This window comes from Sminthopsis crassicaudata, chromosome 1 (genome assembly GCF_048593235.1).
Source record: "Sminthopsis crassicaudata isolate SCR6 chromosome 1, ASM4859323v1, whole genome shotgun sequence".
Taxonomy (NCBI): domain Eukaryota; kingdom Metazoa; phylum Chordata; class Mammalia; order Dasyuromorphia; family Dasyuridae; genus Sminthopsis; species Sminthopsis crassicaudata.
Window position 1 is genome coordinate 672495352 of NC_133617.1, and position 27819 is coordinate 672523170.

Genomic DNA, 27819 nt, shown 5'->3' on the forward strand with positions numbered 1-27819 from the left:
AAAGTTTGTCATTTTTTAAAGGGAAAATAATTAAATACTGTACTGCTTAATCTGTTTCTCTTTCACACCCTCTGTCCTCCTCCCACAGCACACTAGGATTTAACAAATTCTAAAGCAGAGACTAATAATATCTTCCAAGTCATTTCAGTTCTTCTGACCCAAAAGGACCTCAGACCGGGTCAGCTTTCTGTACTGTCTTTACTAACTCTTCTGAGACTCATTTTCCTCATCAATAAAAGAACATATTAGATTTGGAGTGAAAGGAGCTGTGTTCAAGTGCTGTTCTGACATTTTGTTTGTGACAGATCACTGCATTTGTGATCAATCTCTGGGCCTCATTTTTCTTATTGATAAATGGATTGATTTTACTGACTTCTTTGAGGCATGATATATAGCCTACATTTCTTTAAGGAAAGATAGCAGATCCAGAAGAAGAAATGGTTGTTTTAAGATGTCTGAATAAGCAAATCAGATCATTTTCAGATCTTCAAATCAAATCAGTGAATTTAACTGATTGGGCAGAATTTTGGGTTGTAAAGGTCTAAAGAATAAATGTCATCAAAAGGCAAACCAAAACAAAGAAGAAAAAAACTCAAGTTGTCTGAGAAGCTGTTGATTCCATAGCTTTGGGCTCTCAGAATCTTGCGACTAAACAAAATAGAGCTGGAATATTTGCACACAACTACCTGTCATACAGTGAGCTCTAGGACCTGGCTCTTGTGATTTTTCCTACTTGGGGGCAAGTTAGAAGGCAATATATCAAACAGCATTTTACTGACTGCAACACAGTTTGCTTCCTGCTAGACAGCTACTCTTAGTAGTTGTACCAAGTTAACTGCTTGAAGAGGAGTAGAGTGGTGCTTGTGGGAGTTTCTGTATGGGTATCAGTAATTTCCAGGGAGAAAGAATATTATATGCAGTGCTCTCAAAGTGCTTGCTGAGTCTGGCAAGCCAGAACCTCCAGAATGCTCTTCCGAAAACATTACCTTAGTGGCAAGATATTACCTTATTACCTGAGTCATCAGCTTAATTCCTTAAATTCCTGAGGTCTATAACCTCTGGGCATTATAAAACCAATAAGAAGGAAGAGATGAAACGTTACTGATGAAAGTTAGATAAGGGGTACCTAGATGAAATTAGGGTTAATTTAGGTCTAGTGGCAGGTTTGGGGTACAGGGAGTCAAATAGAGCTCTCCTGCAACCCCTTTGGATTCGGTGCAAGGATAGAGAGTTAAATGAGGTCTAGTAGCAGCATGAGAGTCCCCTGTAAAGGAATTTACAGCCCCGAAAACCTAGATTAATAAAAAAAAGGTTTATTTGGAGTTTGGAAGTAAGAGTAAAGAAGAAAGACACCAGGGCCAGGGCTGGCGCCAGGCAGACAAGAACCCTTGGCATGGCCAGCATAAGGATGCCATATTTGGAGCTCCTGCAAAGAATGGACTCCAGGGGCTTTTGGTAATCTTGAAAGGGGCCTGTGGGTGGAGTCCCAGATTGGCCTCTGGCTTGAGCTTCAGCCAGGGTTAGAATTTAAATAGGATTCAATGCGGTTTTTAGATAAGGAGGAAGCTGTTTGTGGGGGTTGGGGAAACCTGAGCAGATTAGAATGAGGGTTGGGATACCCCAAGTTAGCTCAGATCCGGTGGGGGCTGGGAAAGCCAGGATATCTCCCATTGGGATTCATGGGGACTGGGAATTAGAAAGAAATCTTAACCCACATCATTACCATATTAAGCCTTGCAAAGTTCCAATGTGATTTTGCCAAAGATAATTGGGAATTACTATGATGTCACATAATAGGTGTTTAATAAATGTTTATCAATTAAGTGACTGATTATTGAGTGACATGAAGAAACTTAAGATACTGCCTTTCCTCTGTCTCTTTAGCACTGTATGTTACCAAATCAAACTATGACTAGGCAAAAAAGACAGACAAATGAATAGTGCTCTGTTGATGACTACACAATGTAAAGATAATGCAAGGGTGATTCACCTAAAGCATAGTGGATGGACCAGTAGTGTCTAACTAATAGGACATGGGTGAGAGACACACAGAGTGGGAGTCATGAAGGATTTGTGATCTTCAACTTTCAAAGGAATACTGGCCATTGAGATCATAGATTCATTGGAGTTCTAGAGTATTGAATGAGATAATCAGTACCTATCATGGGGTGGGTTTTATGCCAACAATAGTCACCAGTTCTATAAGGATTCCTCCTGAAAACTTGAAAGGTAACGCACTCAAGAAGTTGTAATTAATCTTCTGTAAGTAATCAGTTCAACACAATAAATGATGTTCAATAGTGACATACTATCTCCAATAGCTTATAGATTTCCTTGCATAACAGATAAATGTTTCTACTAAATTCGTCTTTTGTTTAGCTATTCAACAAAATGCCTCAACAAGTTTTTAAATTAAAGCCAATTTGTCTGTAACAAGAAAATTTAACCAATAACTCAACTTCTAAACTTTTATGTTTTTAATTCATTATAAATGAATGGCTCATTTTTTTCCCATTTTTTCATCAATGGTCTAATTAAGGCAATGGATGGGTTATTCATTTGCCAGATATTTATTAAGCATCGCTAAATACAGGATTCAATAGTAGGTACACTCAGATAAAAAACTTAATAAGACATGGCCTCTGCCTTCAAAATGCTTCTAGTTTATTAGAGCAGATAAAACACAAACACTTGTGACTATTATATACCAGAGTATAACAAGTGTTATGAGAGAGTATAAATAAAATATTGGACTTCATAAGAGGAAAAACTAATTTTTGGTTTACAGGATCAAAGGAGGTTTTAAGAAAGTGACATCTTACCCAAAGTTCTGATTCATGAGATACATGGCTATAATAATTATTATTTTATGAATATTTCATTAAAAGAACATGGTCTTTAGGTCAGCCCTCTAATTCTGTCATTTAAGAGTCATCTTTTCATAGTATGCAATAGGCTTTATAATGGGACAATGTAGGTATTACCTCAGTGTCTGATGAATGCTTAAAATGGATTCAGATAGGGAAGGATGAAGTGAATTTTCTGGATGATAGTTTAGCTAATGCTCTCATCACAAACCTAGAATATACAAGTAATTAAATAAATTTTTAGAATTATGGCTGATCTTGATGCTTTGTTTTCAAGGACAAACTCAGTAGAAAAATTCATTCATTCATTCATTCAACAGATGGTTATTAAGTCTATTATATATAGAACCCTGTTTGGGGAAAGAAGAATTGTATTTCGTCTATATTATAGAGAATTTCCAAACCAGGAATTTCTTATACAAATTAAACCACAGGTTTAGATACCATCTTCTTTTCTCCTCTCCCAATCCCTCCAAAAAAACTTGAACACTATTTTCTGTTTTGAACACCATGTTTATGATATAATCCATTTTTGTTCTTTGCTTTATGACTGGGTGAATGAACAGGAGATTAATCAACTCTTGAAAATAAATATTCACTTTCATGTGTTTGGACTTATCACATCAAATCAATGAGTATTTATTTCATAGTATTCACTGTGCCCAGCCTTGTGCTAGGTTCTGTGGAGTATAAACAGGAGGAAGAGATCCAAGTCAAGTTGAAGAACATAAGTCTTATATGCATGAGATGGCAAAAGATTTAATATAGAATAGAATTAAGTGAGAGATTGAATTGTATAGATAACAAGAGCTTTAGGAGAAGGAAAAAAATCATTGTCATCTAGGACAGGGAAGGAAGGCTTCAAGGGTAAGATTCATTTTAATTCAATAGATGTTTGTCAAGAAGTTATTCAATAGTAGGAATACAAAGACAGATAAGACACAGGCTTGGCTTTAAAAGAGTTAATCTAATGTTAGAGTGAGGGAGAAGATGAGTATGCAAGTAACAAGATAGAGTGTGGTAAGTACAAAAGAGACATCTAGGTGAAATGCTATGATGAGAGAGTACTTTCATCTGCTAGGGGAGTGCTGGACAGACAAGGCTTCAATAACGAGTTGAGTGGGCTTTGAAAAATGCAGCTTCTAGGTGGGTCGCATTTCAGATAGAATAGTGGACTTGGGGTTTGGAAGGAAATGGCAAACTACTCCACGATTGTTGCCAAAATAATTGTAAAAAAATTGATATTGGAGTGGTTCGCCATTTCTGCCTTCAGCTAATTTTACAGATGAGAAAATTGAGGCAAATGGGATTAAGGAACCTGCCCAGTATCACACAGCTAGTATTTGAGGCCAGGTTTGAACTCAGATCCTCCTGACTCAATGAGTCTATCCACTGCCCCACCTAGCTGTTCTATATAAATGCTAGCTGTTGTTATTATTAAGGATTGGTAAAATGAAGGTCATTATCTGTTTCTAGCCTACCATTATTCCCCCTCACCCAAACTATAGTTTGCTATTCCTTATTCATGACATCCCATTCTCCCATCTTGTTGTTCTCCCACGTTGTTCTCCAAGGCTGATAAGTTTTCTATTTTCCCCTCCACCTCTTAGAATCACTTAGGTTACTTTAAGGTTCAGCTCAAATGCTACATCCTACTCAAGTCTTTTCAGGATCCTCTTCCCTATTAAGAGACCCTTCTCTCAAAAAACCCTTACATTGTATTGCATATACATTGCATATATTTTGCACTTCTGTATGTATATATTATTTCCTTTTGTATAATGTTTCAACAAGTCAACAATCAATAATTTAGTGACTAGTTTGAGCCACACTGTGCGAGGTTCTGGATTAAAAGGGCATAAATGAATGGGTCTGTGTCCTCAAGGGCTTACCTTCTGAAGGGAGAGTTAACATATATACAAATACTCATAAGTAAATTATACTTAAATACTCGAGTAAACCTGTGGATCAATTTCAGTGTTTCCTTCAGATATTTGGAAAAATGCAGATTGCTGTCCATCCATTCCTGCCTACCCTGAGCAAATGTTATCCATATTTTCCCCATGAGTTCCCCAAAGGGTCCAGCTTTCTTGTGAGGACATCATAGAGCATTCTGCCCATCTACCTATCATCCTTTACTCTTGCCACATAACCAGTCAATTTTCTCTTTTTGTCATAGAATTATTTGGTTACATCTTATATTTCTGTTCTTCATAGTTTGTTGATGATTGTATGATATAGATTACTTATGCTCTGGGTGTAAGTATTTATCTTTAGTTGCTTGGAGGGAATTGTGTTTTAGATCTTGATACCATTACAGCAACCATGGTAAAATGTTTGTATTGAAAAGATGGACGTTTGCTGTCCTAGGAAAGTATGAGAAGAGAAATGCTCTGCAACTTCTTGAAAGTAATTCATCTTGCTCTCCTTCTTCTTTTCAATTCAGGGCTCAGTTAAGTATCTGTCCTAGATAGTCATATTGTTGAAAATCTCTATAGGGTTTCTTTTTATACTCTTTAGGGTATCTATTTAGAAGCATGTTAAAATCTGGGCAATTGACATTTTTCATCCATTTGGACTTTCATATGTAGTCAGAGAAGACAAACTTCCTCCAGTGATTTAAAATCTCTTCCAGGAGGCTACTCATTGTCTTGGGGCTTGATGGAATCAATAAAATGCTATTTACAAGCAGTAGCATATGGAGGACCTTGATCTATTGTCTACATTGGATCTCCTTCATCACCATAGTGAATACTTTTGATAAACATATATTTCCCTGTTTTATGTCTTACCTGATATTTATTATCAGAGTCATTTATCCCAGGAGTATAAACTTAGTCATCAAATTTGTTTGACCATAGCAGCTAATGAAAAAGAAAAAAATTCAAATGGGCTTTATTCTTGTGCATCCCTTATCTGCTTCTGCAGTGTCTTTAGCAGAGTGCCAGGAAAGGGGACAGCCAATGCTAAAAATAACAGTTTTTAGATCATTAACAACCTTTGATTTGATTGTTGGTACTTTAAGAAACTAGGTGGTTCACTAGGTAGAACACTGGCTTTAGAATCAAGAAGACTCACCTGCATCAGTTCAGATTTGATCTCAGACACTTAACCCTGCTTGTCTCAGTTATTTATCTATAAAATGAACTGGAAAAAGAAATGGCAAATTATAATAAGATCTTTGCCAAGGAAATTATTAAAATGACTCAATAACTTAGGTGTGAGATCCTTGACCAAGTAAGTAGATGAGACCAATGAGGAAGTGATTCATATCAGTATTGATCCTTCTATGAAGAAAACCAAAAGAGAGCTACCACTAAATGGAAATATAGTTCATAAGTATTCTTTGGAGATACAAAAGAAGGAAATGGTAGAGTTATTTTTATTCTATACCCCAAAACTACAAGTAATATTATTTCTTGAGACATATGGTCATCATATATCAAATTACTAATGATAAATATTTACATAAAGTTTGCCACACAAATAATTTCAGCTTATCCATCAACAGTGGTTGCTGAGGATAAAGAAGTAGAGAAATTCTATGAAGAACTTGATAAGATTCTCCAAATGAAATCAACATATACTTGGTGATTTCAATGCAAAGATGGAAAATGTAAGCACAGAAAAAAATATATGGGAAAACACTTTAGGAGAAAATAATGAAAAAGGCCAAAGACTTGTAGGTCATACAGAAGCCTTATATAATATCTACTTTCTTCAAAAATTGGTAAGAGCAGGACGTGATGAACAACAAATAATATGATGACAAATGAAACTGATAATATTTTAATGGATATGAAAAGGCTTAATTATGGTATAACAGTCATAAGCTGTCTATATAAAGTCAGACCATTCATTTATAAAAGCTAAGGTAATAAATTACAATAAAGAAAAAGAAAGACTAATAGTGATAAAAAATATGGCATACAGTTAGGAAAATTGATTTCTGATTTTTAAACAAGTTATTGAAAATAAAAATGGAAAATGGCAGAAATAACATTGATCTGACTATAATAATTTTAATCATTTAATCAATAAATATTTATTAAGCATTTACTATGGATGAGGCATTTTCCTTAGTGCTGGGAATAAAAGTATAAAGAATGAAATAATTCCTATTCAAAATAAGTTTATAGAAGTAATGTAACAAGTTTTATAATAAAAAGAGAAAAATAGACCAGAAAAAACTTTGGTAAGCAAACATTTGATTTATTGGCCAAATGGAAAGAGATGGCTATCAAAAGTATGATGGAATAGAATAAAAATTGTCTTTAAAAATTTCTCGAAGAAAGATGATGGACATTTCTGGACAGTATGGTTTCATAAATTAGAAAGAAGCAACAGAAGGTAAAAGCAGTCTAAAGAAATCTTGGCAAGATATCCAACTAAGCAAAGTCATCCCAAGATAATTCAAAGATAGAACTGGAAAGAGGACTATATGTGGAAGAAAAATGGAAAAGATTTGCAAAAATTAAAATAAAAAATTTCCAATATCAAGGATAATGAAACTACTTGTATCTAAACATTATAGGCTGGGATGCTTATAAGAAATATAGAAATGGCACCAAGGAAAACAAATATATGAAAAGCATTCAGATTAAATTGTGTGTATGTGTGCGTGTGTGTGTGTGTATCTGTGTATTATGTATGAAATAGAGAGAGATACAGAGAGAAGAAAGACAGACAGACAGAGACAAACAGAGACAGACAGATAGAAATAGAGAGAGAGAGGTGATTTATTCTAGAGCATCATATAATCATACAATTGTGAAGGCATTGAGGGGTATGAAACATATGCAAAATAAATACAAGATAATTGGGGTGGAAGGATGTGCAGAATCATTACTTATGTAGGAAATGAGGTTTAAGTTGAGTTTTGAAGGAATCTAGAGATTCCAAGAGGCAGAGGAAAAAGAGTATCTTCCAGTATGAGAACCACTAATACAAAGGCCCAGAGATGGAAGTTAGAATGGCATATATTAGAATAGTAAAGAAACTAATAAACATGACATACAGAATTTGAGAAGGGCAGTGAGATAAAAATAAAACTGGGATTATAGATTGGAGTCAAACTGTGAAAGACTTCAATTGCAGATGAGTTTTTATTTGATTCTAGCAATAATAGGGAGCCAAAAGAGTTTATTGAGCAAAGGAATGTCATGGTTAGGTCTGTGTTTAGAATGATCACTTTGTGGAGAATGAATTGAAGAGTGCAGAAGGACTAATTAGGAGATTATTGCAGATTATAACCTCTATGTTAGAGGTTATAAGGGTCTGAATTAGCATGGTGGCTATGTGAAGAGAAGGAAGTGGAAGTAAAAGATAGGAAGGAAGGAAAAGGATAGGAAGATAGAATGGAAGAGACCTGGCAACTATTTGGGTATGTGAGGGGAGGGGGAAGGTACATTCATGATGACTGAATGAATATAAGCTCCTTGAGAAGAGAGATAGTCATTTTGTCTTTGTATATTCCACATTTAGCACAATTCCTGGTACACAGTAGGCACTAAATGAAAATTAATTTGATTGATTTATTGGTTAATTGCTCTGAAGAAATATGGAAGGTGTATTTTAGCATGATCAAGGAATAGAAAAGTAGATTTATAGGGGAAGACTATGAAGGAGGTAAATTAAGGAGACCAGAATATATGTTAGTTGAACATACAGTCATAAATGTGTGTATACACATATAAAAGGTTGAAGAAGCAAAGATATAAAGAACCATGATTGATAGGAGTTTATACTTTGTTCACTGGATGATCAGTGAGGCAACTTATAGATACTTAAGACGAAAGAGAGAGAGAGAGAGAGAGAGAGAGAGAGAGAGAGAGAGAGAGAGAGAGAGAGAGAGAGAGAGAGAGACAAAGAGAGAGAGAAAGAGAGAGAGAGTATAACATGATGAAAAGAACAATTTTGGCAAGACAAATATTGCATTAGTGTATAAAATAAATTAAAGAGAGGAGAGATCAGGATGTGATTTCTGTGATCCAAGCTTGAATTATGAGATCCTGGACAAGATAAAAGCTCATGGGAATAAAGAGGAAGTGATGAATCAAAATATCATTATGAAGAAAGAACCAATGGCACTTAATGAATCATTCACTCAGCAAACATCAATGAGACCTCTTCCCTTCCCTACCTCATTCCCTATTGTGGGCAAAGTCCTTTGCTAAGTGGTGTGGAGTGTATGCATGTGATGTGTGTGTGTGTGTGTGTGTGTGTGTGTGTGTGTGTGTGTGTGTATTTGAAAAAGAAGAAGACTCCTGATCCCAAGGAATTCCTAGACTTGTAAAGGAAATAAGATATCCAATAATAACTGACATTCATATAACATTCAAAGGATTATAGAGAATTTAAATGTATTATCCCATTTGAACCTCATAATAACTCAGTGTAAGTATTATCTGCATTTTTAGAAATTAAAAAAAAAATGAGGTTCAGAGCAGGTAGGGAAACAAATCGTGATCATACAGCTAGTAAGTGTCAGAGATATGTCTGAAGTTTCACTCCAAGTTTAGCACTTAACCCCTGATACAATGCTGCCTCACATATGTACAAAAATAATTAGGACACAAGGCAGCATGGGATAGAGACATGACAAAAGCAGTACAAATAATAATAATACTTTGAATTTACACAGTTTACTTTTTAAATGGTCTCTTTTGAATCCACCACTCTTTGTGAAAGTCAGACGATTATTCTAAGAATAAGATAATTTTTAAATGTACAGGGTAGGCTTGATGAAGAAGGTAATATCTGAGGTTACCCTTGAAAAGATGGGAGATGAAAAAGTAATCAAAGATGACTTTATCATTTTACACCTGGAAAGTAGAAAAATGAAGTGTTCTTGACCAAGATGAAAGCATTGAAAAGGGGACCCAGTTTCTGAGGAGGCCAAAGGATTCGGTTTTAGGCAGGTTCTTTTGGTTTCAGGTATCTATAGGAAAGACATACAAGTAGAGATGACATATAGGCATCTGGAAATACAGAAGTAGAACATGAATGAAAGATTTGTACTTAAGATATACCCATTCACAGAGGTGATAGTTGAAGCATTGAGAGAAAATAAAATAATGATGAGCCTTACACAGAGGGCATCTAATGAGGAAGAAAAGTTTTTGAAGGAGCTAGAGAAATAGGACAGAAACTAAAATATGTTGAAAGTTAAAAGCATGACTTCCAGCCAAGATGGTGGGGAGGACACATGCATCTATTTAAGCCCTTTCTTGCTCTCCAATTACTTTTCTTCATGATGCGGCCTCAGAATTAGTGCTTGCCTGAAAAAACCACGAATACATTACCAACAGAAGATATCCTCGAAATTCACCAGAAAAGGTTTGTTTTTGCTGGTGGGTGGGGACAGTTAGACCAGGCACAGACCACAGGCAGGCAGCGAGAGCATGGAAGGCAGCTAATGCTGAGCAGACTGGAGGAGAATGGGGTGTGATTTCAGTCATCGAAAAATTTGCATGGAGAACTTTACCCAGTGTAAGCTAATTTGCCCTGGCAGAAAGTCGGTAGATCAGCAGAGAAGCTATAAACACAGAGGGTAAAGAGTTAAATCCAGAAATACTGGTGTCTTTTGGGACCCGACCACACTCACCCAACACCCAGAGTAACTCAGCATGCTCTCAGAGTCTCACAGAGAGGCCACTGTGCAAGCAGTAAAGCCATTGCATGTTCCCCTGTTACTTCTTTACTACCTCTTGCAGTCTGTAGAGGATGCTTGGTAATACCATACTGCCCAAAAAGCAGACTGCATTTGCTTTTTTTGTTTGTTTTCTTTGAGTCTTTTTTATCAAAATGAGTAAAAAATTAAAGCAAACTTTAACTATAGATAGCTTCTATATGGACTTCAAACCCTTTGGAAACTAAAAACAGATTGTCTCCAGATGAATCCCCAAAGGGGGATATGATTTGGTCCCCACCACACAAGGCTCTTATAGAAGAAATTTAAAAGGTTCTTACAAGAGAGTTAGAAGAAAAATGGGAAAAGGAAAGCTTGGCAAGAGAGTCTGGATAAATCATCCCACTCATTTAAAGATAGAGTGGATAAAGAAACCAAATCCCTGAAAAACAAAATTAGTGAATTAGAAAAGGTAAACAATTCCAAGGAAAACAGAATTAGTGAATTGGAAAAAAGAAAATAGCTCTCTAAAAAATAAAATTGGCAAAATGGAAAAAAATTCCATAGAACAAAACAACTCATTTAAAAACTCAATTGAAAAATTACAAAAAGAAATAAAAAAGTAAATAAAGAAAATAATTCATTAAAAATCATAATTGAACAAATGGAAATGAATGACTCCAGAAGACACCAAGAATCAGTCAAGCAAAACCAAAAAAAAAAAAAAAAAAAAAACAAAAAAAAAAAAACTATGGAAAAAAATGTTAAATACCTACTTGGGAAAACAACAGACCTGGAAAATAGATCTAGGAGAGATAATCTGAGAATTATTGGACTTCCTGAAAAATTATGATGAAAAAAGAGCCTAGACACTATTTTTCAGGAAATCAACAAAGAGAACTGCCCAGATATTATAGAAACAGAGGGTAAAATAGACATTGAAATAATTCATTGATCACCTACTAAAAGAGACCCCAAAATCAAAACTTCAAGAAATATTGTGGGTAAATTCCAGAACTATCAGTCCAAGGAAAAAATACTACAAGCAGCTAGAGAAAAACAGTTCAAATATAGAGGAGCCACAATAAAGATTACTCAGGATCTAGCAGTGTCTACATTAAAGGATTGAAGGGCCTGGAATCTGATATTCTGAAGGGCTAAGGAACTTGGTATGCAGCCAAGAATAGCTTAGCCAGCCAAAATGAACATTTTTTTTCCAGGAAAGAAGATGGACATTCAAAGAAATAGGTGAAATTCATCTATTTCTGATGAAAAAACTGGAACTAAATAAAAAGTTTGATCTCCAAATATAGGACTCAAGAGAAAGATAAAAAGGTAAAAAGAAATCTCTGGAACTATATTTCTGTTATGACTATACATAAAGAACACAAGTATAATTTGGTTTTACAGTTATAATATAAAAAAGAAACTAGAGGTAAAAAGGAAATTGTACCAGAAAAAGAGTAAAGTGGGAGTACTACATCTCACAAAGAGGCAAAGGAAACCTATTATATCTGAAGGAAAGAAGGGAGGGGGGTGAACATAGTGAGTATCTTACTCTCATCAAAATTGGCTTAAAAAGAAAAATATTAGACATACTCGGTTTACAGAGAAACTTCTCTCACCTCATTGAAAAGTGGGAGAGGAAAAGTGAAAAGAGAAGGAGTAAGCTAAGCGGTATGCAATACAGAAATTGTGAAGAAAAGGGGTAAGAAAAGGGGAGGAATTTAAGGTGGGGGAGGGATCCTAAAAAGGGAGGGCTGTGAGAGGCAAGTAGTGCTCAAAAGTTTAATATTGGGGATGGGGGTAAGGGGAAATGAAAGGAGAAAAGCATAAGCAGGGGTTAACAAGATGACAAGAAATACAGAATTAGTCATTTTAACCATAAATGTGAATGGGGTAAACTCCCCCATAAAGTGGAGGTGGATAGTAGACTGGATTAAAAGCCAGAATCCTACAATATGTTGTTTACAGGAAACACACCTGAAACAGGGTGATACATACAGAATAAAGGTAAAAGTTTGGGGCAGGATCTACTATGTTTCAGGTGAAGTCAGAAAAGCAGGGGTAGCTATCCTCATCTCAGATCAAGCAAAAGCAAAAATTGATCTAATTAAAAGAGATAAGGAAAGGCACTATATCTTGCTAAAGGGCAGCATAGGTAATGAAGCAATATCAATATTAAATATATATGCACCAAGTGGTATAGCATCTAAATTCTTAAAAGAGAAATTAAGAAAGCTGCAAGAAGAAATAGACACCAAAACTATAATAGTGGGAGATCTCAACCTTGCACTCTCAGAATTAGATAAATCAAACCACAAAATAAATAAGAAGGAAGTCAAAGAAGTAAATAGAATACTAGAAAAGTTAGATATGATAGATCTTTGGAGAAAACTAAATGGAGACAGAAAGGAGTACACTTTCTTCTCAGCAGGTCATGGAACCTATACAAAAATTGACCATATATTAGGACATAAAAAACTCAAATTCAAAGGCAGAAATAGTAAATGCATCCTTTTCAGATCACGATGCAATGAAAATTACATTCAATAAAAAGCCAGGGGAAAATAGACAAAAAATAATTGGAAATTAAATAATCTCATCCTAAAGAATGACTGGGTGAAATAGCAAATCATAGATATAATTAACACTTTCACCCAAGAAAATGACAATAATGAGACATCATACCAAAATATGTGGGATGTAGCCAAAGCGGTAATAAGGGGAAATTTTATATCTCTATAGGCCTACTTGCATAAAATAGAGAAAGAGAAGGTCAATGAATTGGGCTTGCAACTAAAGAAGCTAGAAAAGGAACAAATTAAAAACCCCCAGTCAAACACTAAATTTGAAATTCTAAAAATAAAGGGAGAGATTAATAAAATTGAAAGTAAAAAACTATTGAATTAATAAATAAAACTAAGAATTGGTTTTATGAAAAAACCAACAAAATAGATAAACCCTTAGTAAATTTGATTTAAAAAAGGAAAGAGGAAAATCAAATTGTTAGTCTTTTTATATTATTTTTTTTATTCATTTTTCCAAATTATCCCCTCCCTCCCTCCACTCCCTCCCCCCGATGGCAGGTAATCCCATACATTTTACATGTGTTACAATATAACCTAGATACAATATATGTGTGTAAATACCTTTTTCTTGTTGCACATTAATTATTAGCTTCCAAAGGTATAAGTAACCTGGGTAGATAGACAGTAGTGCTAACAATTTACATTTGCTTCCCAGTGTTCCTTCTCTGGGTATAGTTATTTCTGTCCATCATTGATCAACTGGAAGTGAGTTGGATCTTCTTTATGTTGAAGATTTCCACTTCTATCAGAATACATCCTCATACAGTATTGTTGTTGAAGTGTATAGTGATCTTCTGGTTCTGCTCATTTCACTCAGCAACAGTTGATTTAAGTCTCTCCAAGCCTCTCTGTATTCCTCCTGCTGGTCATTTCTTACAGAGCAATAATATTCCATAACCTTCATATACCACAATTTACCCAACCATTCTCCAATTGATGGACATCCATTCAACTTCCAGTTTCTAGCTACAACAAAAAGAGCTGCCACAAACATTTTGGCACATACAGGTCCCTTTCCACTCTTTAGTATTTCTTTGGGATATAATCCCAATAACAGCAATGCTGGGTCAAAGGGTATGCACAGTTTGACAACTTTTTGGGCATAGTTCCAAATTGCTCTCCAGAATGGCTGGATTCTTTCACAACTCCACCAAATTGTTAGTCTTAAAAATGAAAAGGGAGAAGTTACCACTAATGAAGAGGAAATTAGAGCAATAATTAGGAGTTACTTTGCCCAATTTTATGCCAATAAATTTGATAACTTAAATGAAATGGAAGAATACCTTCAAAAATATAGCTTGCCCAGACTAATAGAGGAAGAAGTAAATTGGTTAAACAGTTCCATTTTAGAAAAATAAATAGAACAAGTTATTAATCAACTCCCTAAGAAAAAATCCCCAGGACCAGATGGATTTACATGTGAATTCTACCAAACATTTAAAGAACAATTAACTCCAATGATATATGAACTATTTGAAAAAATAAGGATTGAAGGAGTCCTACCAAATTCCTTTTATGACACAGACATGGTACTGATACCAGCTAGGTTGTAAACAGAGAAAGAAAATTATAGACCAATCTTCCTAATGAATATTGATGCAAAAATCTTAAATAAAATATTAGCAAAAAGATTACAGAAAATCAACCCCAGGATAATACACCAGGACCAAGTAGGATTTATACCAGGAATGAATAAGCATAATTGACTATATCAATAACCAAATTAAGAAAAATCATATGATCATCTCAGTAGATGCAGAAAAAGCATTTGATAAAATCCAACATCCATTCCTAATAAAAACACTTGAGAGTTTAGGAATCAATGAACTTTTCCTTAAAATAGTCAGGAGGATCTGTTTAAAACCGTCAGTAAGCACCATATGTCTAAACTGGAGATAACTGGGACTATTCCCAATAAGATCAGGAATGAAATAAGGTTGCCCACTCTCACTGTTACTATTCAATATTATTGTATTAGAAACGCTAGCTTCAGAAATAAGAGTTGAGAAAGAGATTAAAGGAATTAGAGTAGGTAATGAGGAAACCAAATGATCACTCTTTGCAGATGATATGATGGTATACTTAGAGAACCCCACAGATGCTACTAAAAAACTATTAGAAATAATTCACAACTTTAGCAAAGTTGCAGGATACAAAATAAATCCACATAAACCCTCACCATATTTATACATCACCAACAAAATCCCAACAGCAAGAGAAACAAAGAGAAATTTCATCTAAAATAACTGTCAATAGAATAAAATATTTGGCAATCTATTTGCCAAAGGAAAGTCGGGAATTATATGAGCAAAACTACAAAACACTATCCACACAAGTAAAGTCAGATTTAAATAATTGGAAAAATATTAAGTGCTCTTGAATAGGCTGAGAGAATATAATAAAAATGACAATACTACCTAAACTAATCTATTTATTTAGTGCTATACCAATCAGATTCCCAATAAACTATTTTAATGACTTAGAAAAAAATAACAAAATTCATATGAAAGAACAAAAGGTCAAGAATTTCAAGGGAACTAATGAAAAAAAAAAACAAATGAAGGCAACCTAGCTGTATATGATCTAAAACTATATTATAAAGCAGCAGTCACCAAAACCATCTGATATTGGCTAAGAAATAGACTAGTTGATCAGTGGAATAGGTTAGGTTCAGAGGACAAAATAATCAATAACTATAGCAATCTAGTGTTTGACAAACCCAAAGATCCCAACCTTTGGGATAAGAATTTACTATTTGACAAAAATTGCTGGGAAAACTGGAAATTAGTATGGCAGAAACTAGGCATGGACTCACGCTTAACACTGTATACCAAGATAAATTCAAAATGGGTTCATGAATTAGGCATAAAGAATGAGATTATAAATAAATTAGAGGAACATAGGATAGTTTACCTCTCAGAATTGTGGAGGAGGAAGGAATTTATAACCAAAGAAGAACTAGAGATCATTACTGATCACAAAATAGAAAGTTTTGATGGTATCCAATTAAAAAGCTTTTGTACAAACAAAACTAATAGAAACAAGATTAGAAGGGAAGCAATAAACTGGGAAAACATTTTTACAGTTAAAGGTTCTGATAAAGACCTCATTTCCAAAATACATAGAGAATTGATTCTAATTTATAAGAAATCAAGCCATTCTCCAATGGACAAATGGTCAAAGCATATGAGCAGACAATTTTCAGATGATGAAATTGAAACTATTGCTACTCATATGAAAGACTATTCCAAATCACTATTGATCAGAGAAATGCAAATTAAGACAATTCTGAGATACCACTACACACTGGTCAGATTGGCTAAGATGACAGGAAAAGATAATGACGAATGTTGGAGGGAATGTGGGAAAACTGGGACACTGATACATTGTTGGTGGAGTTGTGGATTGCTCCAACTAGTCTGGAGGGCAATTTGGAATTATGCTCAAAAAGTTATCAAACCTGCATACTCTTTGATTCAGCAGTGCTACTACTGGGCTTATATCCCAAAGAGATCTTAAAGAAGGGAAAGGGACCTATATGTGTCAAAATGTTTGTGGCAGCTCTTTTTGTAATGGCTAAAAACTGGAAATTGAATGGATGCCCATCGATTGGAGAATGGTTGGGTAAATTGTGGTATATGAATATTATGGGATATTATTGTTCTGTAAGAAGTGACCAGCAGGATAAATACAAAGAGGCTTGGGGAGACTTACATGAACTAATGCTAAGTGAAATGAGAATCAGGAGATCATTATACACTTCAACAAAAATATTGTATGAGGATGTATTCTGATGGAAGTGGATATTTTCGATAAAGAGAAGATCCAATTCAGTTCCATTTGATTAATGATGAACAGAATCAGCTACACCCAGAGAAGGAACACTGGGAAATGAATGTGGATTCCTTGAATTTCTTTTCTTAGTTGTTTTTACTTCTGAATCTTTACTTCTGAATCTGATCGTTCTTATTTAACAAGAGAACTGTATGGATCTGCACACATATATTGTATCTAAGATATACTTTAAGATGTTTAACATGTATGAGCCTGCCTGCCATCTAGGGGAGGGGGGGAGAGGGAGGGAAGAGAAAAGTTGGAACAGAAGTGAGTGCAAGGGACAATGCTGCAAAAATTACCCATGCATATGTTCTGTCAATAAAAAGCTATAATAAAAAATTTTTTTTGAGAGCAGAAACTAAAAAAAAAAAATAAAAAGGTTGAAAGCATATCCTTTGATCTAGCAATATCACTACTAGGTCTGTCTCCCAAAAGAAATTAAAAGAGAAAAAGGAAATGGACATGTATGTACAAAAACATTTACAGCTCTTTTCTTGGGGCAAAGAATTAGGAACTGAGAATGCCATCAATTGAGGAATGGTAAATTGTGGTATGTGAATATGATGAAATACTATTGTAATATAAGAAATGAGCAGCAATATGCTCTCAGAAAAACCTGGAAGGAGTTACATGAGCTGATACAAAGTGAAATGTGCTGTGTACATTTGTAGCAGCAATATTGTAAGATGATCAGCTGTGAATGACTTAGAATACTCAGCAATACAATGATTCAAGACAAGTTTGAAGGAATTATGATGAAAAATGCTATCCATCTCCAGGGAAAGAATTAATGATGTCTGAATACCAAATGGAACATTTTTAACTTTATTTTTCTTGAGGATTTTTTGATCTGTTTTATTTTATAACATGATTATTATAGAAATATTTTGCACCACTCTATATCTTTAACTTATAGCCTATAGTAAATTGCTTGCCTTCTCATTGTGAGGGTGAGAAGAAGAGAAGAGAATTTGGAACTCAAAATTTAAAAAAACCCAAATGTTGAGGGGGCAGCTAGGTGGCACAGTGGATAGAGCATTAGCCTTGAATTCAGGAGGACATGAGTTCAAATCTGATCTCAGACACTTTTCCTAGCTGCCTGACCCTGGGCAAGTCACTTAACCCCAGCCTCAGGGAAAAAAATGTTGAAAATATTTTTACATATGACTGGGGAAAATAAAATGCTAAACATTTTTTAAAGTTGAAGATGAGAGTTTAAGGAAGGGTGGTAGTGGTGCCTATAGTGTCAAGGAGAATACTGACTGAGGGAAAAGGTCATTGGATTGGTATAGAACTTTGAGATGGTAGCAAAGCAGGGCATAAAATTGAGAGTAGTGAGAGGAAATTGAAGCAATAGGTAACACTTCACTGTAGTTCACTATATTTTATCCCTTTCCCTTTTTCTAAAAAATTTAAGGCTAAAATATCCTGTGTTTATGGGGACGATGAGAAAAGGAGCAAGATGGAAAGTCATGAGAGATAACATTACAGGATTTACTGATAGATATAGAATCCAGATCAGAGATTTTCAATGTACTAGTGAAACTGGATAAATAAATCAAGAGATTTGCAGAATCTATCCTGCCTATAGTCACAGTCAAAAGCATCTATTAAATGCTTCCTTTCTTCTAGATCCTGTGCTAAGCACTGGGGATACAAAGAAAAGCATCAACAATTCCTGCTTTCTAAGCACTCACATTCTAATGGCAGAGACAACTATGTACATACAAAGAATATATAGTGGAAATAGGAGATAGTCTCAGGGAAAAGGATCTAGCAGTCGGGAGAGGGATGGAGAGCTGGAAAAGCCTATGGCAGAAGGTGGGATTTGAAGTCTTTTCTTTTAAAGAAAGCCAGGGAATTTGGAAGGCAGAGAAATCAGGAGGGAGAGCATTCCAGCCATGGGGAAGACAGTCAGTGAAAATGCCCAGAGCTGGGAAACAGAATTTGGTGTGAGGAACAGCAGAAAGGTTGGTGCTGCTACAGTACAGGAGGGAAATGAAGACTGCTGCCTCAGGGAGGATCTTTCTGGTTTCCTCTTAGTCTCTTATGTCTTCCTCTAGGTAAGTAGGGATATCAAAACAAACAAAACAAAGCAACAACAATAAAAAAACAACTAATGATTGACCCCTCCATACTTGCTGCCTAAGCATAAGCTCTTTGTGATTCAACATCAGCATCCAGCTAGGTCTGGCTTCCCCCAAGGAACAGGAAAGATTCTATTCCATCTTTCATTTTGACCTCATTTTTTAGACTTTACAAGTGACTTTGTACCTCTCCTACTCAAATGTTTATCATGCTCTTATTTTGTGGAAAGTAATTTTGTCAGACAAAAACGAAAGTCCTGCCTACAACAAGCTTTTAATTGTCTGTGTTGGTGACTCTTTCCTCCTTAGACTATAAGCTACATGGAGGCAGGGAAGTGGCTAAACTACATTTCATTTCTTTTCAGGGTCTGGTTCAGTGTTTTGCATACAGGTCAATTACTGTTGACATATGGGTTCGAGGGAATATAGAAATCCACCACAATTTCTGCTACTTACAAGCCACAGAAATTGGTAACACAAAAGAGAACATGCCACTCACCCAGCATCTTGAAATTGACGAAAAGCTAACTTTAAAAACAATTCATAGTGTGTGGGTTTCACTAAGTGGGAGGAACTAGAAACTCTACTTCTCATTAAGAGACATACTAGAGGACCTTCTTGGTGAAATGGATAGAGTACTGGACTGTGATTTGGATTCTACTTCCTGCTCTATCTTTAATTCCCATGTGAACGCAAGCAAATAGCTTCCCCTTTCTACTCCTCAGTTACTCCTCCCATAATATGAAAGGGTTAGACTAGGTGCTCTTTAAGGTGTCTTCCAGACTGGCCATTTCTAAAATCAGTCGATTACCACAGGTCCTGTCTCTCCCCTCTTCCACATTTCCTGCCTCTTAATCTCCCTTCTTCTCAACTCCGGGCTCACGAGGTTCGGAGAGCTGAGGACTGGGGGTACCCAGCCGGGGCAAAAATTCATATCGAAAGACTTGACTGTGGTTTTGACCTTGGCTTCAGTTTATCTATAAAATCTGGGACTGGGTAACTAACGGCCCCTTCTCTGACTGACATCCTATGTTCGATGTCCCAGGTTCTTCTCAGCTTTGACAGTCTAGCCTATGTTCTTAATGACCTTCCCAGCTTTTATGATCCGTGTTCTAAGGCACCTGCCAGCTCTAACGTTCTCTGATCCTCTCACATCCTAGGATCAGGGGATGAAGCTCTGGAAATGTTATGGCCCCGATCCCTATGCCAAATTCTGCACACAGGTGGCCGATATGGGCGGCAGAGGGTGCAAAGAAGGGGTGTGGGTCTGCGGGACGAGGCTGGAGGAGGCAGGGAGCGGAGAGTGACAGTTGCTCTGGAACGACCCCCGAGGTCACCATCTCTTCTCTTGGGCCTCCGCGGGACTCACCTCCTGCGGATTTCCCTTTATTCCGATTGGAGTGGAGGCAAAAGGGATAGAGCTGAGAGGGGAGGGAAGAGAGAGCCGGGAGGCGGAGGTGTGAGGCCCCGGGTCGCGTGCTGGGTCCCAGAGGCAGGAGCCCGGGTGCGCGAGACCCCGCGCGAGGCGTCGGGGAGCGCATGCGCAGGATCCTGCCGAGTGAGGGAGCCGCGGCGCTAGGAGGGGAGAGCGGAGGAGAGAGGAGAAGGAGGAGCGGGAGCCAGAGAGGGAGCAGCAGCGGCGGCGGCTGCCTGCCGGGAGGGAGCGAGTCCTTTGCCTGCGCGGACCCGGAGCTGCGGAGCCGCTTTAGAGGGAGGGGGAGAGAGCCCGGGGGGTGGGCCGGGAGACTCCTCCCTCCGGAGCCCGCGGAGGTGCTCTCCACCTCCGCTTCCTCCCGCCCCATCCCGCCCGGCCTCGGATTCTGTCCGGCATGAGTCGCTGACCGCCAGCCCGCTCGCCGTCCCCGGCGGGCTCCGAGTGCGCCACCGCCGCCGCCGCCGGGGCGCAGGAGCCCAGAGCCCAGCCCGGAGCCAGCCGGGCTGCCAGCCGCCCCCGGAGCCGCGGCAGCGGCTTCAGCATCAGCATTAGCAGCATCAGCGGCGGCAGCCCCGGCCCCGGGCAGCCGCCCCCGCGCCCAGGGAAACTGTTGATCGGCGCTGAGCCCGCAGGGGAAGCGGCTCCTTCGGCCTGGCCATGTGGACCCCCACCGAGGAGGAGAAATACGGCGTAGGTAGGTGCGGACCCCTCCTCCACCCCTTGTCCCCTGAGCGGGCTCCTGGCGGGGGAGGCGGTCAGCGGAATGACCCCTCTTCCCCTCTCCCCGAGACTGGAACGGCGGGGCACCACGGGGAGTGACCCCTCCTCCCCTTCCTCGGGATGTGGGGGTTCTGGGGTGACCCCTCATTCTGCACCGCCCCAAGGCTGGGGGGTCAGAGGGAGTGACCCCTCCCCACCTCCGGCTGGCAGGGGTGAGGGGGAGGGGCAGAGGAGTGTGCGGGGGAGAGCTGGAGAAGGACGGAGTATTATGAGCGGGGGTGGAGGGGGGGTGTCGTGTGTGCGTGTGTGTTTGGGGGCGCGTTGCATGGTTCCCCATTGCTTGGGGAGAGGAAGAGGCGAGGATGGCACTCGTACATATGTAGCTGATGGCAGCATCAGCAGCCTCAGCATCTCGGAGTCCTGTCATGTGTTGTACCATGATGTTTGCGTCTGTCACATCTGCAGCCCCCTGGTTCGGTTCTTCAGCCGCCACAGCCCTGACGATTCTTCTCTTACTCCCCCCACCCCGCCACTTTCCTCCTCCACTTCTATAGGCTTCCCCCTCACCCCCCGCTCCTGGCGTAGGTCGCGGGGCAGCTGCGGCCCTCGAGTTAGGATGAGAGGGAGATGGACCGGCCGCTGGCTGCGTTTGAAACCAGGCATGGTGCGGTCTGTGTGGCGGAAAATCGTCTGCTGGGGTGGTGGCTCTTGGCATTTCCAGTCCACCAGTATTTCAGAAATCCATTTCAACTATTGCTTTCGATAGGGAAGCCGGGCTTTCCGAGCGTCCAGTCGGCAAACATAATCACTCTGTCTCACCGGTTTAATCTATTAATCGGCGCATTTTTTCCTCTTTTTCTTCCCCCCATTTTAATCTTCCCTCTGATCATCTTGATGAGCGGGACTTTGTGAATCAGAGAAATGGGACTTTAGGGGGCGCAAGCGATGCGGTGCTAAGAGCAGGTGCTTGTTTCCAGGAACAGAAAGAAACATTAGACAGTACACAATGAAATGTGGTGTTTGTACGATGGCCGTTTTTAAAGTTAGTAAGGCTTTTTGGATTAAGCTGCATTCTCTTGATGGGCAGTGCAGGCAGTGACTGCTGAGAAATTTGCTTGGAGCACTTTTGATGAAGCTTGGTATCGGAATTTTGTCAAGAGAAAAACCAAACTCTTCAATAATATGGTACTTTGGTTCTTAAGATTAGCCTCAATATTTTCTCCACTTGAGTTTTATAGATTCTCCAACTGGTGAGCTTGTTTATTTTGGATTTTAGGTATCAAAATAAAGGATTATAGTATTGACGGTTTGCTGCATACAAAAAATTGTGAAGATTTGCTGATTCCTTTTCATTCATATTCTCCTAAAGAAATGTAAATATTTAGAAAGTCTTCTGCATCTGTGGCAATGTTGAATTGTGTTGAATGAAACAAGTGCTTTTTAAAATATTTAGACCTCTTTAAAGAACATAAACAAGAAACGAACATTTTGGCTTTACTTATTCTATGGTCATCTTTAATCTAGATTTAAGTCAAGCTCTAAAGAATTCTTTCAAAATTGAATTGGGCTAAAAGTATAAATACTGTTTTAAAATTAATGTCAAAATCTGGGGTTTTTAGGAGCAAGGTAGTGTTATTTTAATTGCATGTCAGTTATGTAGAAGAATACGTTATTGAATTATTGCAAATTTGTCATGTGTGTCACCTGTCAGTTTTTCTGTTGAAGCCACATTAACATATTGAGGCTACAACCTTATTTTTTGATGCTTCTATTATAAATGAAAAATCTGTTTAAACAAATGTGTTTCATGACATATTTCCATAAATTAATACATATCACCTTTTTAAGTCTGATTTTTTGTTTTACACTAACATACAGCTAAAATTAGCTTCAAAAGCATGAAATTGGCAGAAGTAAAACAAATATTTTGGAAAGTTTTAATAAAATTGTATGTTGTGATATCATTTTGTAAGTTTCGATTATGGCAAAGTGCCATGACAACACTAATTTCACTTTGGAAACTGGAAATATTATGATTATAGGAAAACCAATGTTTTTTTGACAGGAGATTTACTTTATTTAAAAATGCAACTTCAGAAAGTTTTTTGTGTGTAATATATTCTAATATAGTTGTCACCAGGAAGGGGGTTGAAATAAGGGGAAATACATCTGGAGCTAGAATGGGACCTTTGCCTCCACTCTGACAGCTGAGAAGGCATCGGAGAACTGGAGGAAGAAGGCAGGGCCAAGATCCAGCTCTAGACTTCACCCTTTGCCTTGAAGCATCTCCTTGCATACAAAATAGACATTTTGGTGAAATAAAAGAGTTGATTGTTTATTTATCAACTCTAAAACTTGTTCTTAAAACTAATTTTTCATTTTACAGTGTTTCAAGAATAAACTACTAATCTTTAATACTTAAAGTAGTGGATCATACTCTGTTTCTTATTTTGGAATCACTACTGTTTGTGTAAAGATTCTTTTGTACATAAAGAAAACACAATGTTATACAAAGCAATTAAAAGCTTTTTAATCTGGTGTGCTATATGTCTTAAAGCATTTCAATATTTGAGACTGTCTAGAAGGTGGGGTAAGGTTATTGATGTTTCTTTATTAGTCTGGACTAAGAAAGCCACTGCTTCCTTAGATTGGAATTGCAAAATGCTGACCACACAATATGTGTTGCTGAAATGTCTGTTGAATGAATGAAATCATTACTTGGAAGACATTCTCTGTGGTTTGAGTTTTTAACCTGGGATTCATGGTACCTGAAATATGTGGATATATTTGAGGGGTCCCTGAACTTGGATGAGAAAATTAAGTACGTCTTTATCTCTACTCTTTCCTAGTTGAATATATACATAGGCTTTCCTTCAAGTATTTTTAAAAAATTTATTGAGAAAGGACCCAGAGGCCTCACCAGATTGCTAAAGTGCTCTAGGATATATGACACCAGGCTCTAAAGGAACCTGTTCCCTGGGAAGGAGGGAGACTCTCCTCTTTAAGCTAATTTAAGTAATTTAAATACTCTTTGCCAAGGAAGTGCTATTCTCATTATTTTCTTCCAGAAGCCTTTTTCCCCTCCTGGTCTTTTCTTTCTCCTATACCCTTCTCAATTTAATCATTCATTGACTTACAAATGGTTTTTTCCCCAAAAGTTCATTTTCTAGTTGACTGGAACTTAAAGGAGATTTTTTTTTTCGTAGAAATAACACCAAGAATTTATTAAATACGCTTTACGTACAAGTTATTCTATTTGGGGGTAGGGATGTAAGTATGATATGAAAAAGTCTCTCCTCTCAATAAACTTATATTCTACAGGTAAGGAAAACAGAAGTTACACAGGCATGTAAATAAAGAATAATCTAAAGAGAGAGATTCCTTGCAAATTTAAAACAATCAGAAAGGACTTCCCATAGGATATAGTACCTACGTTGAACTCCAGAAGAAAATAAGTGTTCTCTGAGGCAAAGATGAGTTGAGTCTGCAGACCAAGAATGTGGGACAGATTGTGCAAAGATATAAAAGAAAAGAGGTTCAATGTAGAATTCAGGATACAGACCAATTTGATTGAAATGTAGAGTATGGAAGAATGTGAAATAGATCTGAATAGGCCTTATTGTGAAAGGGTTTTAGAAGCCAAACCAAGGATTTTATATTTTATCTTAAAGTTCATAGGGAACCACTGGAAATTGTTGAACTGGGAGTGTCATGAAGAGATCTCAATCTTTGGATGATTACTTTGACACTTATATAAAAGATGGGTCTATTTCTTCTAATGATGAAGATTAGAAACCCTGCCATGTTTGCTCCTCTTATATGACCTTCATCCAGGCTCATTCAGTGTGCTCATGACATCATAAGAGTTGGAGCAGCTAGATGGTGCAGTGGATAGAGCACCAGCCCTAAAGTTCAAATCCAGCCTCAGACTCTTAACACTCCCTAGCTGTGTGATTCTGGGCAAATCACCAAAGCCCAATTGCCTTGCTAAAAGAAAGAAAGGAGTGACAATGCAGGCTGCATGCTTTTTATCTTGTTGCTCTTATTATGTGAGCCTGCCTGGATCCTTTAACCACCAATTGGGAAAATGTCTATATATCTCAATATGTGTGAATCCTTTTTAGTTTTTTTTTTTTTTTAACAGCTATCTTCTTCAGTTTTTTTTCTTGAAAATGAAAATGCAATGTCCAATTTCATATATGGCCATCTTATTTTTTCCCAACTTATTTTTTCTCTTCCTCGATAACATATACATAGTGTATATTGAAGTGCATAAATTGTATTCATAAACCAGATACTAATATTTTCTTATCTATTTTTAGGTTTTGCTTTTGTCCTTGCTGCCCTACATGCCTAGAAAACCCCCCTTCCTCCCTCTTTCTATTTTATATCTTGTAAGAAGGCTCTAAGCAGATTAGGTGAGAAAACTCATCTATTTCCTTAAGCTTGCATCTCTTTCCATGATTTTCCTTTAAATCTATCAACTTAGAAATAGTAACTCACTTATTTCAAATTTTTAGCTTTTTCTCATGACAGTGTTGTTGATGTAGAGATTTGCTTTTGTTGTTGTTGTTACTGAAAATGACCTTCTATGGCCTTTTTACCGCCATAATTTTCCCCTTTTCCTTGATTAGTGGTCAGTAAACTACAGTGGTTCCTTATTGTCTCCAGGATTAAATATAGATTCGTCTGTTTGGCTTCAAAATTCTTTTCCATCTGAATCTATCCATTTTTTTCTAATCTCAGTATTCTTCTTCATGTACACTCTCGAAACAATCTGATCTTGCTGTTCTTTGTATTTGGCACTGTATCTCCCAAGTCTTTGTACTGGCTGTTTCTCTAACCTGGATTGTACTTTCTTCCCATGTATTTTTTCTAGAATAACTCATTTCTTTCTAGAGTCAGCTCCCAAGGATTAGATCTGGGGAAAGGGCTAGTACCAGCTTCTATCTTAGGCTTTTAAAAAATCTTCTTGATGTTAGTGCCTTTCTTCTTCTTTCCCTTAAAAATCACATTGTATGGTCCAGGGCTCTTGGCACTGGATTTAGATTTAGGTACAAATCATGACTTTGATATTTACTACTAGTGTGACTAAGGGAAAGTCATTGAGTCTTTCTGGGTCTCAGTTTCCTTATCTGTAAAATGAGGGGGTTTGAGTAAATGACTTATGTGATTCCTTATTTTTAGTTCCAGATCCTATGATCCACTTTGCCTAGTAAATTGAGTAGAATGTGGTACCCAGAGGTAGTGACTAAGCCCTACTTGGTTACTGAACAGGAAGACTTGGCGGGGTTACTTGATTCTATTCACTCATTTTCCCTCCAAAATAAAATTTTTTTAAATTAAAAAGATATAACCTGAAAAAGAGATTCAGTTTTTATTACAAAAATTTAGGCTGGCTGGAGAAAAAAATATTCAAAAGGAAGAGTAAATGGATAGTGGACTAAACTCTTGAAGACAAAGGTATCATGTGCTTATTATGGCACTGAGTTCATGCATCTGCAGATCATAAGAGTTGCATTGGTAACTCATTGAACCAGTATTTATTAAAATTCTTCCAAGAGAAAGTACCTATGGTAATTTAAAAAAGAAAATAATGGAAGCCCTAAAAACTGCAAAGCCCGCTAATAAATGTTATTATTTGCAAATGTTGTGGAAAAAATAACAACTTGTGTAATTCAGTCTTTTAGTTAGTTGCCATTGTTGTTGAGTCAAATGTTTTTAACTTTCCCAGATTATAAATTAGGGCTTTTGATTTTTTAAATGTATTTCTTTTCTTAAAAGATTTTTTTCACTAATATTTAATTTTTCCAGATACATGTAAAATAGTTTTCAACATGCATTTTTTAAGACTTTGTGTTCCAAATTTTTGTTCTTCCTTCCTTTTTCTCCCCACTCCAAAGACGGCAAGCATATAGATTAAATGTGTGCAATCCTTTTAAACATATTTATATATTTGTCATGTTGTACAAGAAATATCAGACCAAAAGGTAAAAAACACAAGAAAAAAAACCAACTAAACAAAAAAAAAAAAAGTGAAAATACAATGCTTCAATCCACATTCAATTTCCATAATTCTCTCTGGATACAGATAGCATTTTCCATCCCAAGTCTATTGAAATGACTTTGAATCACTTCTTATTCAAGAGCCAAGTCCCTCACAATTGATAGTTATATAATCTATGAATTATGTTTTGCTTACTTCACCCAGCTTCAGTTCATGTAAGTCTTTCCAGGCTTTTCTGAAATCAGCTTCCTCACCATTTCTCATAGAACAATTATATTCCATTACATTTATATACCATAATTTGTTCAGCCATTCCCCATCTACTTAGGTTCTAATTCATTTTTGCACATATGGGTCCTTTCCCCTCTTTTCTGATTTCTTTGTCATATAGACTCAGGATTAAAACTGCTGGATCAAAAGATGTGTACAGTTCTATAGCCTCTGGGCAGAGTTCCAAATTGCTTTGCAGATAGTTGGATTATTTCACAACTTCACCAATTATGACTTAATGTCCCAGTTTTCCATTTATCTCAATCTTTTCTTCTTTTTAGCTAATCTGAGAGGTGTGAGATGGTAACCTAGAGTTGTCTTAATTTGCATTTCTCTATAAATTAGGGCTTTTGAAGGGAACTAATTGATGGTAAT

At 37.1% G+C, this 27819-nt stretch overlaps 1 protein-coding gene across 5 annotated transcripts in view; it reads left to right on the plus strand.

Moving 5' to 3' along the window:
* Nucleotides 1-20939: 20939 nt before the first annotated feature.
* Nucleotides 20940-27819, plus strand: part of DOCK3 (dedicator of cytokinesis 3) — a 499318-nt gene continuing 492438 nt past the window's right edge. For 4 of the 5 annotated variants that reach the window (XM_074283356.1, XM_074283357.1, XM_074283358.1 and 1 more), the window contains exon 1: nucleotides 20940-21141. In XM_074283356.1, the coding sequence (XP_074139457.1) occupies nucleotides 21105-21141 (37 nt within the window). In that variant the 5' untranslated portion in view covers nucleotides 20940-21104. The remainder of the gene's footprint in view (nucleotides 21142-27819) is intronic. The other variant, XM_074283360.1, reaches the window with a different exon arrangement.